Source organism: Coloeus monedula (genome assembly GCF_965178545.1).
Source record: "Coloeus monedula genome assembly, chromosome: 25".
Taxonomy (NCBI): Eukaryota; Metazoa; Chordata; class Aves; order Passeriformes; family Corvidae; genus Coloeus; species Coloeus monedula.
This window is the reverse complement of record NC_138805.1, coordinates 5038669-5054790: the sequence shown is the minus strand read 5'-3', so window position 1 is coordinate 5054790 and position 16122 is coordinate 5038669. Positions and strand designations below refer to the sequence as shown.

At 56.3% G+C, this 16122-nt stretch overlaps 2 protein-coding genes across 2 annotated transcripts; one reads left to right on the top strand and one right to left on the bottom strand.

The window, feature by feature from the left end:
- Positions 1-266: 266 nt before the first annotated feature.
- On the bottom strand, positions 267-10816 carry POU2AF2 (POU class 2 homeobox associating factor 2; the record flags this gene model as incomplete). Its single annotated transcript, XM_082297004.1, has 7 exons — positions 267-665; positions 1317-1615; positions 2271-2313; positions 6035-6144; positions 6619-6692; positions 8039-8083; positions 10542-10816. The coding sequence occupies 7 exons, from the start codon at positions 10814-10816 to the stop codon at positions 267-269; spliced, it is 1245 nt and encodes a 414-aa protein (XP_082153130.1).
- On the top strand, positions 10685-15687 carry HINFP (histone H4 transcription factor). The gene is made up of 9 exons (XM_082297046.1): positions 10685-10977; positions 11578-11804; positions 11970-12081; positions 12515-12667; positions 13168-13245; positions 13337-13457; positions 13552-13690; positions 13807-13931; positions 14521-15687. Exons 1-9 carry the CDS (start codon positions 10815-10817, stop codon positions 15026-15028), a joined length of 1626 nt encoding a protein of 541 aa, XP_082153172.1. The 5' UTR covers positions 10685-10814; the 3' UTR covers positions 15029-15687.
- Positions 15688-16122: the final 435 nt, after the last annotated feature.

Here is a 16122-nt window from a genome sequence, read left to right as displayed (position 1 = left end):
GAGGAATCCGTGTTGGTAGGAAAAACCTGCCGAGCGCAGACATTTTTCAGGCTGAGTATTTTACTTGTGGCACAGTGGGACTGGGAGAAATTCCTTTCACGAGGCACTAGAAGGCACCACTCTGGGCTAAACGTGGTGTGTCCAAGGGGTTGCGTTTCTAACCAGAGCACAGAGCATCACGTTTGAAGGAGCAGTTTTAGGAAGGAGTGTAAAATTTGCTTCAATAACGGTCTGTTGTTTCTCTTTCCTCCAGCACTTCTCTCTCCTCAATAAGTTCTCCTGCCTTCGTAAGTCCCCCAGAGGGCACTTCCATCCTCTTTAGCCCAGGCAGAGTGGTCGGGAAGGTGCGGTGCCTCCGAGGGCTGCTCTGGGCACAGGTGGCTCATCCTGGAGGGCTCGTTGGCCCCGGCCATGAACGGGGACAAGCTGTAGGGCGAGGTGGCAGCGTAGCTGGGGGAGTAGTGGACATCTTCAAGGGGGTGCAGAGGGTAGGGCTGGGCTCCAGGGATGGCCGGGGTCCAACCTGAACCTCGGAACGGGGAAACACCTCCGGATTCAGGCGGGGAGAGGCAGCTGGAGCTGGCAGGCAGTGCCTGCAGAGGGTCTGAGCAGGCACTGTCAGCCTGGCTGAGGCTCTCGGGTGAGGTCTGCTCCCAGGGCTCTCTCTGCAGGGAAACAGGGAGAGAAGGCAAGAAAAACCTTTAGGGACTAAAGCCTGCCCTGCAAGTAATGGAATATCTATCCCTGGGAACACTCAGAGGGTTTCTGTGGCTCTGGAGCAGTGTTTGGTGTTAGAACTGCTGAAAGGAAACATCCGTCCTGTCAAAGCCTGGAATAGGGTCCCAGTAGGACTGACCAGCCCTGATCCTACAGGATCCAGGAGCTCTGTCCTGGTGTGTGAGTGGAGCTGACTCCTGGGAAGTGGCAGGGATAGGGACAGGCAACAGCCTGGAGTCACCAAGGGCTGTTTCTAGAAAGGGAGGGTTTCGTCAAATCATAGAATCACAGAATATCCTGAGTTGGAAGGGACCCACAGGAATCATCAAATCCTGCTCCTGGCCCTGCCCAGGGCACCCCAACAATCCCACCCTGTGCCTGGGAGTGGTGTCCAGCTCAGAGCAGAGCGGAATGTCCCCAACAGGAAGAGGGGAGAATTAGATGGGACCAAAAAGAGCAAACCTTCCCCCAGAGCCCGGCCCCACTGCTGTGGCTGCTCCTGTAACAGCCACATCCTTCCCCCACGAGTGCCCCTGACTTAACCCCGCATTTAAATGGGGTGACCTTGCCCTGGGGGACGGAACCATCGAGCCACTCACGAGCAGGAAGTGCCCCGTGTCGTTGGGGAAGGATGGCAGGAGAGGGGGCACAGCCGGAGGGCTGAAGAAGGAGCTGGTGCCAGCTGGGAGAGGAGGAGCACGGTGATCCCCGAACTGCTCGCTGAGATAGGGCTCCAGGAGGGCTGGGTAGCCCTGGGGGACAGAGGAGTCGCAGGAAAAGGGCTTGGAGCCCAGAGGGGAGGAGTAGACATCACTGACAAACTGCTTGGTGCTGTGGAAATCCAGCTCGGCCGGGAAGGATCTGCGGACGCCGTAGTACCCAGCCGTGGTGGGTGAGCCTGGGGGCCAGAAAAAAGGGTGGGAAACTGTAAGGAAAACTCTGACAGCAGCCACAGAACTATGGGCACCTCTGTGGGTGCAAAGCAGAGCCCTTTTCTGTCCAGCATCATCCACCCAGGAATCCATCCTGCCTCGACACAGGTGTGTGAGCCCAGGTGCTTTGGGTTCCATCTGGTGACCTCCAACTGCAGCAAACCAAACGTGTTTGGAGAGCTTTAAATAGGAGGGCAGGGAGATTGAGGTCAGTTTAGCCAGGCTGGGCTTTTGCCTTGTTCTGCTCCCCTGGGGAGGAGGTTCCAGCCTCACTCCCCTTTCTCTGCATGAGAGCTCAAGGAATAAAACAGGTCAGCTCCTGATTTTGTTTTCTCTCTCCAGCTCCAGGGAAAATTGGAAAACACAGGAGGAGAAGGAGGGGTTCTGTGTGGCTCCTCTGCTAAAAGAGCTGGGAAGTGCTTTAATTACTGTCTTTGAGGATTTTACACAAGATTATTGCTGTTCTTTTTTCCATTCTTTTAATTACTTTCCTCCTGGGCTCTCTCTGAGGGGTGGCCCCGCTGCAGAGCTTGTTTCACATCCTCTGGAGGAGAACAGACAGGGCTGTGCCAACCCTCCCACCTGCAGGGAAGGTGTTTATCTGCGGAGGGAAAACCTCACCTGGCACTTGGCCAAAGGGTGACTGCACTGTGCTGGTGCTGCCCTGCAAAAGAGAAAGAAACATTTTAAAGATGACTTTTCAAAGCAAGGCAGCTCTCCGAGTGTAATTCACGTGCATTATTTGAGCCTGGGTGCTGTGAAGGGTTTAACTCCCTGATTTCCAGCCCGGGGCCTTGGAGGTATTAACAGATGTAGGCTAAGCAGAGATTTTGAAGGTCTTGTGCAGAGCTGATAAGAGGAGGAGTATCAAGATAACTGGCTTCTTCCTCCTGTCCCACAGCATCCCATAAAGCAGGCAGAATGCTGAGGAGTCCTTTTGGTGTTGGCACAAACCAGACAAGGTGAGATCTGAGCTCTGGAGTGGCCAAAGTGGGCAGATTCCAGCCCGTGTTCCAGCTCAGCTGTGCAGGGTCTGCTGCCCCAGAGCTGCTTTACCTGGCCCGGCCCCTCCTGGCAGCACAAGCAGGCTGTGTGGAAAGAGAGTTCCTAGATCCTATTTGGGTCCTACAGCAATAATAATCACCCTCATCATGTCCTCTTGCTCCCCAGGTAAAGAGAATTACCCCCGGAGTGCCCCTGATGCTCCCAGTGCCTAATTCCTTACACAGCACCCTGGCAAAGGCATCTTCTCCTCTGGAATCCCACTGAGTTCTGCTTTTGGGATCCCGAGGGCAGGAATCCAGAGGGCCGAGCTGCACTGATGTCAGCTCTGTGTCCCCTGGGCAGTGCTCTGTCCAGTTTGCATAGTGCAAACAGGAGGTTCCTGCTGTAGCAGGCAACCAAATTTAGAGGTTTAGATTTGAATTAAATTTGCCAGCTCTGAGGACTTCCCTTTACTGCCAAGGGAAGGTTTGCAGCTGCTCCCTGCTCTGTCATGGAAATGAGCTCTGAGCCTGCACAGGCCACACGCGCTGCAGAGGTGACAGGAGGTGTCAGGAAGGAGCCCCTGGGCTTGTGGACAGAGGAGCGTTCATGTCACACGGGCAGGGCTTGCACCTGTCCCCAGCTAAAGCCATCACATGCAAATCCAGGTCCTCTCTCAGCATCCAGGTCACTTTCAGAGGAAAAAGCCGAGCTGGGAGGTTCACACAGCACAGATGCTGCCCAAAGGACAAGGGGCTGCAGTGATGGGAGCTGGGATGCTCTGCTGGAGGAACAGGAAGGTCCCTGGGCATGGCTGGCAGGCTCCAGCAGGAATCATTTCCAGTTATTAGAGGATTTAATCTTTGATCCTGTCTGTTCAACAGCCACTGAACTGCCTGGCTCTGTGCACACACCTGTGGTGCAGAGTCACAGAGGTGCCAGGAGCTCTGAGGGCTTTACCTGCCTTAACTCAAGTGCAGGAGCCTCTGCTGCAGCCCATCCTTGGGCTCATCAGAGCTGAGCCCTGCATTTCATTCCCTTCCCTGCTCCTTATCAGGCTTAATTGAAACCCATTAGTTCATTTCCTCCCTACACTGCTTCCTCTCCATGCCATGGGAATGGGGAGCCTGGATCTCCTGCAGCTCTGCTCAGCCTCCCTGGGGCCCAGAGCGTGTCCAGCTGTTGATAAGCTGGGCTCAGCCTGCCTCGCCCATGGCCAGGCACAGATCCTGCCTGGGATTACTCCAGAGAGCTCTGTTGCTTCACTGCCTCCTAACTCATCTACAAAAATGCCTAAATTCAAGGATCCAGCTCAAAATAATGACCTGGCTCTGCACTGGCTGCTCTCTGGCAGTGCTTTGGCTCCAGGGCATCACTTCTCTGGTCCCAGTCTGTAGCAGAGCAGCTGAAGGAATAAAAATTCTCCAAAAAAGCAAAGCCTAGCCTGGGCAGGGCACTGCTGAGTGCCTGGCCCTGGTCTGTGGGTGCCTGGCCCTGGTCTGTGGGTGCCTCTGGGCACCCAGCAATGAATTCTCTTTAAACCAGAGCATTGCAGTGCTTCACCTGTGCAGGAATCCACTTCCACACCTCAGAGAAGACAGGAATCCTTTTACCCTGCAGAGGACAACTGCAGGTTCATACCTATGCACAGGAACAGCCAGAGCCTCCCTAAAGCCCAGGCCCGAGCCCTGCAGCTGGTGCAGAATCCCCGATCCAGTGTGGTTTTCCTCACAGCACACCCTGATTTCCCATCACTCGATGTGTGCAGGGCCTGGCTGTCAGGAAATTGTTGAACCCTCAGCCCAAAGCTCTGCTCTGCTGAGCCCTGACCTTCCCTGCTCAGCTCAGGCCTCCTCCAGCGGCCTCTGCTCACACCAACAACGGCCAAGGGATTTTTTCTGGAGCAAAGATCACCCTGAAACAAAAGATGCAGCTAGATTACCCCACATCATCAAGAGACAAAGGGGTGTTCAGTTATCTGCCACTGGCTTTGATTCTGGGTCATATTCTGCCAGACAAACAGAGCTGCACTTACAGCTGCTCTTTTCATGATATGTCTGAGCAAATACGGATGTTTGCCCTGCACAATAATTTTTTGTCTCTCTCAGGGAAGGAGCAGCAGGGCTGGTTTTGCATCAGGCAGAGACACACAACTGCTGAGCTGCGGAGCACAAAGCCAAGGGCAATAAAGCGAGGAGGTTTTTACAGTTCCAGGGGATTTTGATTGTGGTTGTTGAAGCTGCCGCCTCCAGAAAGGGAGCAGGTAAATGGTGATATCATCAACCAGGAGCTGTTTTCTGAGCTGTTTTCTCAGCTGCTTCCTGCTGCTCCCCAAGGAACTCTTCCTAAACTTCTGCCTGGTGGGAGCTTGTCTTTCCCAATGACTCTTTCCCAGTGCTTCTCCATGGCTCAGGGGGCTTCTACCTTCCCGCAGCAGCTCAAGGCTCTGCAGATGGATCTGTGGCTGGATTTTGCTGTGTTTGGTGATGCCCAATCCTGGTTTTTCCTGCCTGTTTTGTTGCACAGCGTTAACGGGCATGAAAGTCACAGTGAGCAGAACCCTCTCAAGTAAGTCCCTGTGAGGTCTCCTCAGCAAAAAGAAGCCAGAGGTGAATGGCTTTTGGGGGGAAAAGCATCAGAAGCCCCAATCTCTGTGTTCTGCTGCCAGTAACCCGGCGCTCTGCTCCCTCTTTTTCCTTCCAGGACACAGTTCCAGCACCCCCTCCTCTGTCAGTGTCCCAGAGCTCCCAGCCAGCCTGGAAGGGAGGAGCTGCTGCCCAGCAGAGGTGAGTCCCAGAAGCACCCAGGGGATGGTTCGTTGTGCCACTGGATGCCAGCACGTACTGGCATCACAATGTTGTGTCCCCTCCTGGGGACAGCGTTGCTTTTCTGGCTGGCAATTGAGGAGAAAAACAATGTAGTGTAGTAGGACTTGGGTTTCCTGTTGCCATAGAACCACTCTAAGAGGAAATCATCTCTTCCCGGCTGATGCTTGGCCTCTTTCCAGCCCATGACATCCCTGCAGCTCCCCCTGGCACTCTGAGAGGAGCTGGAAGGAGCTCAGCATTAGGGGAAGAGCAGCTATTTTCAGGGCATTGTCCAAGTGTAGCTGGTGGAAAAGGAAGTTGACTTGGGAAGGTGTCACACGTGGGATGTGAAAGAGGAATTTAACATCACTGCTATGCTTGAAAAGGGAGGGGGAAAAAGGGCTTTGAGGCATTTAGGGTTCACAGATGTAAAAATCACGGAGCTATCATCGATGTCTTGGGGCAAGCATTAGTGTTGCAAACGTTTTTGCTGTTCTCTGTTACTACTGACAGGGCCCCAAACTCTCTTGAAAGCAGAGGATGGGATGACACGACTTTATGGGGTTAAAAAGGGGGTGGGGGGATGGGACTCACACTGAACCGGGAGCCGCTGCTCTGCCGGGATCGTTTTTCAGCCAGGAGATCCTTGACCGTGTGTTTCACTCGCACTCCTTGGTACACGCGTTTGCCGAAATCTGCAGGGACTGAGGGAATGCAGGGTTCAGGGAGAGCACAGAGCAGCTGGAAGAAGCCAATTCATCACCTCTGGGCATCGAGTTAGGGAGGAAAAATAGAAATCTGCAATTATTAGTAGAAAATCATCCCTCGGGAGCCCAACAGTGAGAGCAGAGGAAAGACCGGTGTGTGCTACCCTTTCCATGCAGGTCCCTCTCTGCCTGGTGGTTTTTGGCTTTTCTTTTTCCAAAGGGAATCCCACACATTTCCTGTTTGGGTCAGCAAATGTTTATTTAACTGTTCAGTCCCTGTTTCTTTCAGCAGAGGGGTCGTGGCTCAGCCCTTGTGGAGCTGCTGGCTCCCAGCACAGCTCCCTGCCAGCTCTGATCCTATGGAAATGCTCTGGATGGATGGAGAGGCTCCTCTGGACCTCAAGAAGAGAAAGGCTCAGCCTGTTTTGTCTCCACAGCAGCCACAGGCAGGTACTCAGGGCTCTGCTCTACCCAGGTTATTGAGGAAGGCACTGAGTGTCCCTGCTGTGGCACCTGGAGGCTCTGGCCCTGTGTTTTTGCCCTGCCTGGGACACAGCACAACCCAAAACAGCTCTGGGTGGCTTTGGCATGAGGCACCTGCCCTCTCCCCGTGCCTGCACGGAGCTTTGGGAGATCCACGCTGTGCACAGAGCTTGTGGCACAAGGGAGGGTGCAGAGCTGAGGGACAATAGCAGGGCCAGCTCTTTTATCCTGGCCTGAACACAGAGCTCGCACCTGCACAGCCAGGGGGGAGTTTCCATGTGGGCTTTTATTGACTTATCCCGGAAAATAACCCCTAACTTTGAAGCTAATCCCTTGGAAAACACAGAGCCACGCTCTCCTGCAGGAGCACAAACTGCCACTGCACAGCTGATGTGTTTGATCTCTAGAACTGATCATTTGGCTCTTCTGTGCCTCAGGATGTGTCCTTTGGCTCCGTTTCTGGTGGCATTGTGGCCCCAGGTGTGCACACACACGCACGCAAGGGGAGATGAGAGGGTTCAAACAGCACAGTGCTGGCTTGGCGTTGCCCCAGATGGGTTTTTTTGGGTCATAGCAGCTGCAAATTTGGGCAACTGGAATTTTATTTTGGTGTTTGAGTGCTGACCAGACAGATTCAGCCAAGGCCAGGCACAAAGCAAACACAAAGCAAGGGATGGAGTCCCAAAACCAGAGGTGAAGGTGAGAATCTCATACCAAAAAGCAACAAAAGTGGCCCAAAATGGACATCAACTCTCCCAAGAATCTGCAGAGGACTCCAGCAAGCCTGATGCTCTGCAGGGGGTTTCCTGACACCTTTACTGTGGTCTCAAGGCATCAGGAAAGCATTTCCACCCCCCTCCACCCTTACACGCTGCTCTGTGCTGGTGAAGTCACTTCACTCACACCCTCAGTTGTTCCTCTGCCCAAATGGTTTTAATTAAGCAATGCTCAGCCCTCAGACCCTGGTCTGAAGTTACCACACCCCCAAACCTGTTGCTTCCAGTGAATTATCCTGAGGCATCTGATGCTGAGCTGTCAGAACTTCAGACAACTCTGCCACTGGCAGCACTGGGGCAGAAAATGCTAATTCAGGCCTGAGTTTGTATCATTTCCAAGCAAATTGAATCCAATTTCACATCACTTTGATCTAACTGCCTTTTGGAAAAAAAAAACCCAAAAAACCATTGCAGTGTGAAGGAGCAGCAATTCAGTCTGGAGAAGGCAGAGCGTGCTAATGGATGCCATTAAATTCCTGGGACATTTCCGATGTCATTTGTCTGCTTTAAACAATTTTTGTGGGTTTTTTTTTTTTTTTCAATAGGAGCCCAAGGACAGCACAGTTTGTTCTTTCCCTGATATTGCCATGAAGATGCCTCAACTTGGGAAAACCTGAGGTGCTGGAACTCACCTGTTTCCATTGTTGGTGCTGCTGACGAGTCCCAGCTCCCGGATCCTGCAGGAATTTGGGGAAGGTCTGTCCCTCATGAGCTTCCCAGAGCAGAGTGAAGCCTGTGCTCATAATTCCCTGGGAAACTTCCAGCTGAGCCTGGCGGAAATGGGTTTTCTAGAATTTAGGGATGACTCCAGCACCGTACCTTGTTTGGGATTTGCTTAAATGCAAATCCCTGGATCTGTGTTTCACTCCAATTTGCATGGTCAGTGCAGATCCTTCTCCAGGAGCCTCCTTCCTGTCCGAGCTGACATTTCATGGATGAAAACCAGAGGTTTATGGACAGAAAACCCTCGGGTTGAAGTGAAAGGCTGGCAAGCCTTGCAGGGAGGAACAATTTCCTTACAGGTGAGGAATCTGCCTGGAAAAACAAGGCTTGGGATGAGCACCTTGTCCTGTGTGAGATCCCCACGAGCTGTTGAAGGCCTTGGGCAGGAGTTCTGCCTTTCTGGGACTCACAGACTGGTCTGGGCTTTCCACAGCTAAAACTGTGCCTGGGAACCCAGGGGGCTTTGCCTGGAGTCTGCAGGGAGCAGGACAAGCTCCATGAGAGTTTGGGGCAGGAGCATCCCTGGGTTTGGCTCCCTGTTGTCAGCTGAGGGTTCCCCTTTCTGAGGGGCTGAGGGAACAAGGAGAAGGAACAGCAGCCAGCAAAGGAGCTGCTGGACCCAGATTCAAGGTTCTGGTGGCCAAAACTGCCACGGCCACTCCTCTGGCGGCAGCAGGGCTTGGCTGTGCAACATCTGACCAAGGAATGGAGCCTTTAAACCCTTCTTTAACCACTGCCACTTAAACCCTGCTTTGACACGTCCCCACACTGCTGGTAGGGAGCCTTTTCCCTGCAGTGGGGCTTGCACAGAGCATCTCTGGGGTGCTGTGTGCCCGAGCAGGGGGGGCTGGCTCTGTGCAGCATCGCTGTGCTCATCTTACAGGGGCAGGATGAGCCTGGCGCCGAGATGCTGCTCCTAATTCAATCTCCCTCGTTGTGGAGCCTGCTGCCAGCTTGCGGGGCCATTAGGGAAGATTCTGCCCTCCTGCTCATTCCATGAGCTCTCCCCAGCGCTGGCCTGGAGATTCATTCGGCCTCTCAGGTGTCCTGCCTTCCTGGGGAAGGGTTTTTTGATGTGTAATTCTTTTTAAAGTGTAATTCTTCTTTTCCTTCGGAGGAAATAAAAAATACCAAGAGCAGCATCTGGCCGAGGCCGTGTCTGGGCAAGGCAAGCTGAAACAACATCCTGAATAATTCCTGATGTTTTTAACCTGGAGAACCACTTGGGTTCTCTGCCTGCTCAGGACCGGGAGGACTCCACACCACGGAGCCCAGGGAGCACTCGAGCCCCTGGGTGCGGAATCTTTCCCAGTGTGTGGATGGATTTCTATATAAAAACAACTCCCCTTTCGGCCCTTCTGTTCTTTCCCAGCCTTTCCTGGTGCCCACAGGTGTCTGGGATTTGGCTGGCAGGTAACAGAAGGGGCAGGAAGCACCAGGTGGGCCGGGGCAGATGGAGAGTGGCACAGAAAAGGGTTGGTTTTGCTCTGTCAGCAGTGGGCTGCGTTTGCCAGCTGCCTCCTGGCACGGAGTTCTGTCTCCTGGGCTGGATATTGATGTGCTTTGGTGAGGGTGTTCAAGTTCAACCCCAGCCCCATTCAGGTGTTTTCTGTGCTGGTTGCAAAGTGCAACCAACCAGAGAGAGAACAAAAGCTCAGCCAGGCTTCTTTGAGATGAAAACCTCTTGTCTTGTGTTTTTGTTTGAAAAATCATCCCACCCAGATTTCCTGGATTGTTTAGTGGATTTGGGCCCGTGTTTTCCGTTCCCATCGGGGCAGAGCTGGGCTGTGTGGTTGGATTTGCTGGAGCTGCTGTGTGTTGGCACGACGCGCTCTGGGCCTGCTCTGTACGCCCACATTTGCTTTTAAAAAGGCATTTACCTGTGCCAGAGCAAACTTGGAGAATTGTGCCTCAGCTTTGGGTAACAAAAGAGCCTGGGACGGCAGATGGGATAGCCAGCGTGGGTTTCATTCAAACTGTCCTTCCGAGCTGCCTACTGATGGACGAGCAAAGAGAATTCCTTGTGTTATCTCTCGGCAGGAGCTGCAGAGCTGGTGGGTTTTGTGTTCAGTGCTGGCTGGGATGGATTTTCAGTGTGAGGACTCTTGTTTAAGCAAGGAATTATTCCGGAAGCACCAAAAATTAACTTGGAGTCACAGAACGCTTTGGGTTGGAGGGAACCTTAAAGCTCATTCCGTTCCACCCCTGCCATGGGCAGGGATACCTTCCAGTGTCCCAGGCTGCTCCAAGCTCCGTCTAACACCTTGGACACTTCCAGGCATGGGGCAGCCACAGCTTCCGTGCAGTGAAAAGCGGTCCTGGCTCCCGGGATAGGCTTTTTCCCGAACCCGAATTAATCCGTGGAATTATCCCGAGGACCTAAAGAACCTGGGAACCTTTGTAACCCGGCACCATTTCCCGACGGGCCCGCTCAGCCGCCGCGCGCACGCCGCGGGTTCCTGCGCGGTGATTGGTGGGTGGGCGGGCGGCGGCGGCTGTGATTGGCTGGATGGCGGGGGAGGGGGTGCGGTCCGTCGCGTTCCGGGGCCCCCCGCGGGGCAGAGGCGGGCGGAGGGCGCGTCCCCGTTCTCCCCGGGCGCGTCCCCGTTCTCCCCGAACCCCGCGGGTCCCGCCGGGCTCGGGGCCAGTTCCGGGCAGCGACGGGAGCCCTGCGCGACCCCGGCCATGCCGCCCGCCAGGGCCGGCGGTAAGGGGGCCGTGGTGCTGCAGTGCGAGTGGCAGCAGTGCTCCTTCGTGGCCTCGGAGATGGAGGAGTTCTGCGGGCACGTGGCGCAGCACCTGCAGCAGCACCTCCCTGGCGAGCACCGCGACGAGATGGACCCACTGGGTAAGGCACTGGGGAAAAGGAGCTCAGGGGGGACCTTGTGGCTCTGCACAAGTCCCTGACAGGAGGGGGCAGCCGCGGGGGTCGGGCTCTGCTGGCAGGGAACAGGGACAGGAGGAGAGGGAACGGCCTCAGGCTGGGCCAGGGCAGGCTCAGGGTGCACAGCAGCAGGAATTTCCCCATGGAAAGGGTGCTCAGGCCTTGGCAGGGGCTGCCCAGGGAGGTTTGGAGTGCCCATCCCTGGAAGTGCCCAAGGAAGGGCTGGAGGTGGCACTCGGTGCTCTGGGCTGGGGACAGGGTGGGGGTGGGGCACAGCTGGGACCCGATGATGTTGGAGCGTTCTCCAACCTAAATAACCCTGTGTGTTTCTGACAAGAGAAAGCTTCCGGCCTTTTTCCTCCTCTCCCTGAGTAGAGCAGTGCTGCAGGACTGGGATTTCAGGAGAACACACGTGGTGTGTGTCCACCTGCGGGAACCTGAGCTTTGCTTGGAGAGCAAAGTTACTTGGAGGGCAGATTTGCTTGGAGAGACCCTTGGAGCTGTGTTTTTGTGCTGCAGAGGGGTGGTTTGTGCTGCAGGGGTTGTTGTCTGTCCGTGTTGCAGAGGAGTACACGTGCCTGTGGCAGGACTGTGGCTTCTGCTCCCTCGAGAGCCCGGCTGACCTGGTGCGCCACGTCTACTTCCACTGCTACCACACCAAGCTCAAGCAGTGGGGGTTGAGGGCCCTGCAGAGCCAGGCGGACGTCAGCCACTGCCAGCTGGACTTCCAGAGCCGGAATATCATCCCTGAGATCCAGGAGAACTTCCTGTGCCTCTGGGAGTACTGTGAGGTGAGAGCAGGGGGCTCAGTGTGGCAGTGAGAGGGGAGGTGCTGCCGTGCTGCAGCTCACCTGGACACCTGCACAGCTGCCTGCTGGCTCTGTTGGAGCTGTGTGGAAGCATCTGGGCTTGTTCTGGGCTTTTCACCCTGTCCTGTTTGTCCTTGCCCCGCTCAGAGATCATTTGACAACCCTGAGTGGTTCTACCGGCACGTGGAGGATCACAGCTTCTGCTCCGAGTACAAGGCAGCGGGGAAGGAGAACCACGTGGTGCTCTGTGGCTGGAAAGGTTTGTGGGAGCCTGCAGAGCTTCTCCTGAGAGCTTTGGGCTGGGTTGCAAACAGGGGAACAGGTTTCAGAGACCCCCCTGATATTCAGAACCAGCTGTGTGCATGGTTCTGGCTGTGAAATGTTCCTGCAGAGTTTCCTTCAGGGAATCAGTTGAGTGCTTAGTGCAGAACTTCCCATTTAAATGTAACCCGTGCCTTGGAGAAAAGGCTGCAGTTTATTCCTTCGATTTTAACTTTTTTCATGAATTTCTCCTGTGTTTGTGCAATTGCCTTAACTGCTTGGGTGGGGGGCCCACACTGGTTGTACTGAGGTGACCTCACCCCTCTCCGTGGGGATTTTGGAGCCCTGCCAGCCAGAACAGGAGGCAGAAGCTGCTCTCCAGCGAGGCTGTGACCTGTGGGAGGGCTCTCAGCTGTGCTGTCCCTCCCCAGACTGCGACTGCAGCTTCAAGGGCCGCTGCAAACTGCGGGAGCACCTGCGCAGCCACACGCAGGAGAAGGTGGTGGCCTGTCCCACCTGCGGGGGGATGTTTGCCAACAACACCAAGTTCTTCGACCACATCCGCCGCCAGACCGCCCTGGACCGTAAGCCCTGGGGCAGGGAGGGCTGGGGGAGGCCTGGGCTGGGATATTTGGGCTGCTGGAGTTGCTTGTACCCTGTGAGCCAAGGGCAGGGTGTGCTTGGGACAGCCTGACTTCTCTGCTGACTGATGTGAGCCACAGAATTCCCGAATCAGAAACCTCTGAGACTGAGTCCAGCCTGTGATTGATGCTCACTTTGTCAGCCAGCCACGTCCTGACCAGGGATAGGGACTCTACCACCTCCCTGGGCAGCCCCTTCCAGCATCTAATCACCCTTTCCATGAAGAAATTCCTCCTGATGTCCCACCTGCATCTCCCCTGGCACAGCCTGAGGCCGTGTCCTCTGGGCAGTGTCTCCTTGCAGAGCCAGGACTGGAGGCTGTTCCTCTTGTAGGGACCCAGCCCCATTGTGACACCTCTCCTCACTGCTCTCTGTGCTGTTCTCCCTGCCCTGCCCTCTCCCCACCCCACCCTGCCCTCCCTCCCTGTCCCCACTGCTGCAGAGCAGAGGTTTCAGTGTTCCCACTGCTCCAAGAGATTTGCCACGGAGAGGCTGCTCCGCGACCACATGAGGAACCACGGTGAGTGCAGGCCCCTGCTCCCAGCCCAGCCTCTGTGGGCTGTGTGCTCTGCCCTGCTCTGGGGTGACGTTTCCCCCCATTTTTCGCCCAGTGAACCACTACAAGTGCCCCCTGTGTGACATGACCTGCCCGCTGCCCTCCTCCCTGCGCAACCACATCCGCTTCCGGCACAGCGAGGAGCGCCCCTTCAAGTGTGACTACTGTGACTACAGGTGAAGGCCGGCGCTGGCCCTGTCCCCAGACCTCCCAGAGGCACCTGTGTGAGTGTGTGTGTGCTGCAGCTTTGTCCCCTCGCTGTCTCCTCAGCTGCAAGAACCTCATTGACCTGCGGAAGCACCTGGACACGCACAGCAAGGAGCCGGCGTATCGCTGCGAGTTCGAGGCCTGCACCTTCTCTGCACGCTCTCTCTGCTCCATCAAACTGCACTACAGGAAAGTCCACGAGGTGGGGAGGCAGCAGAGCTTGCGTTGCTCGTGATAGCCCATGTCAGGCTTCTCAGAGAACTTTGTGTCTCCTTCCGTGCACCTGTGGGGTGCTGACATGGCTCCCTCTACCCCCAGGGTGACTCGGAGCCCCGGTACAAGTGCCACGTGTGTGACAAGTGCTTCACACGGGGGAACAACCTCACCGTGCACCTCAGGAAGAAGCACCAGTTCAAGTGGCCCTCGGGACATCCTCGTTTCAGGTACTGCCCACCTTTAGCTCCTCAGTACCTCCTCTCCAGGGCAAGGGATCGCTGGAGCTGCGTCCTGTGCTGTGCTGTCAGTGCTTGGGCTCTGCTGTTTGTAAATGTGCTCAAGACCCATTTCTCAGTGGCTGGGAGGCACTGGGCAGCAAACATTCAGTGGGATCTGAGCAGTGCTGGGTGGCAGTCGTGCCATCACAGCTGCCTCTGGTGGGACAGTTCTGAGCTTGGCAGGGGCTGGGTCCAGGTGTCCCCCTCCAGAGAGATCAGTCTTGTGACAGAAGCCTCTGCTGCACCCCCTCTAGGAAACTCCAAAGGGTTTCCAGAACCTAGAAGCTGGGAAGGGAAGAGGATGGACTTGAAATGCTCCCAGTGAGACAGAGGTGGAAGGTGGTGGGCTGGGGAGGTGATTGAGGCCTGGCATCAAAGCTCAGGAGCTGCCACGTGGGTCTGCTTTTGGGGATAGTGGCTGCAGTACCATCTGTGCAGCACTGGGATTGAAACCTGGGATGCTGTGCCCTTTCCTTGGCTGCTCCCCATCTCCTGGGAAGGGGAGCGTGCCAGGCTGACCCTTCCTGTCTGTGCCCAGGTACAGGGAGCACGAGGATGGCTACATGAGGCTGCAGCTGGTGCGCTACGAGAGCGTGGAGCTCACGGAGCAGCTGCTCAAGGACAGGGAGAAGCGTGGGGAGGCTCTGGATGGCTCCAGCGAGTGCGTGGTGCTGCCTGAGGGCGAGGGCAACCTGCAGGGCATCCTCTTGGAGCCTCCAGCAAACCCTGCCCTGGCAGAGAGCAGGATGTCCGAGCTGCAGGTGCCCCCAGCCCTGTGCTCTGCTGCCAGCCCTGAGCCAGCGCGGCCCAGCCCCTGCCCGGGGGCTGCCTCCTCCTCGGAGCAAGGAGCCAGCCCCACGAGCAGCCCCATCATCCGAGTGGTGAACAGGACCAACGAGCAGGGCCAGAGCGAGACTGTCTATTATGTGATGGCCAGCACGGCCTCGGAGGAGCAGGGCACAGCAGCCCTGGCTGCAGAGCTGGAGGAGAACGTCATGGACAGGCTGCAGAAAACAGCAGAGGAGCTGGGCATCCAGATCGTGTGAGGGGCTGCATGAGGAGAGCCTAAACCTCCATGGGCTGTGCTGCTGGGGGAGTGCTTGGGGAGAGGGCTGGGCTTGTCCTCAGCCTGGCCTCGCTGGTGGCTGGTTCTGCTCAGCATGGGCACAGGGGAGGGACGGGGGAGCTCTCCCAGGTGTGAATCGAGGGATCTGAGCTGGAGGGAGCTGTCTGCCTCCTCCTTTTGGGGATTAGGGCCTGTCGAGCTTCTCCCACCCTTCCAGGTGGTTTGGCCTGGGCCTGGCAGGGGCAGGTGGTCACCAGCCGTGCCCGTGCTGAGCCTGTTCTGCAGGCAGGCTGTGGGAGCACACACTGGTGCGGACGCCTCTTCCCTGGGGAGGTGTGTGGCCCTTGGCAGGCCTGTCCTGCCCCCTTCTCCAGGGGATTTCATGCCTCCCTCAGCACTTCCTGCACACGTTTCCTGTCTCACCTGGTGCTGGTGGTGGTGTTTCCCTCCCTGATCCCATAACCAGCACTGGTCTCTGGGAGGACAGCGCTGCAGGTGCTGTCCCTTGCAGGCCACTGCAGCACTGGGACATTGGGAGCCTCTTGCTGCTTTTATCATGCCCTGGGTGTCCTCCCCACATTGGGGTTTGGGCTCCTGGCTGAGCTAAGTGTACTTTGGCAAGAAAATAAACATCAGGCTGCTGGGCTCAGCAGTGTCTGGTGTCTGTTTCTGCTCAGCCCCATCCCTGCCAGCCGTGCTGTGGTGGGTGGATGGCACTGGGATGCCTGCAGTGTGGGAGGTGGGCACTGAGGAGCTGCCAGGCTCCCCTGGCACTGTGCAGGCACCACTGGAGTGTGCTGCTCCCCAGAGGTGGCACTGGAAGGCCAGGTTTAGCTCTGGCGCTGTTGCTGCTGTGGGATTGAGTTTTGCTGCCTCCCCCAGGGCTGTCTGCTGCCTGCTCCGGCCTTGTCTGAATACAGGGAGCAGCCTGGGCTTGTGAGCCGAGCCAGCTCGTCCTTTGTTGAGTGCTGGACAAGGACAGCATGGATTTGGGGTCCCTGGAGTGACGCTTAGGCCTTCCCTGCCCTGGGTGTGGAGGTGATGTGCCCAGGGGGACACAGGGAGGCACCTTGC

Bases quoted from the DNA above. Each gene is read 5' to 3' on its own strand.
- HINFP (XM_082297046.1), top strand. From the start codon at position 10,815: ATGCCGCCCGCCAGGGCCGGCGGTAAGGGGGCCGTGGTGCTGCAGTGC. The intron at 10,978-11,577 runs GTAAGGCACTGG...TCCGTGTTGCAG, and splicing joins CGACGAGATGGACCCACTGG to AGGAGTACACGTGCCTGTGG. The intron at 11,805-11,969 runs GTGAGAGCAGGG...TGCCCCGCTCAG, and splicing joins GCCTCTGGGAGTACTGTGAG to AGATCATTTGACAACCCTGA.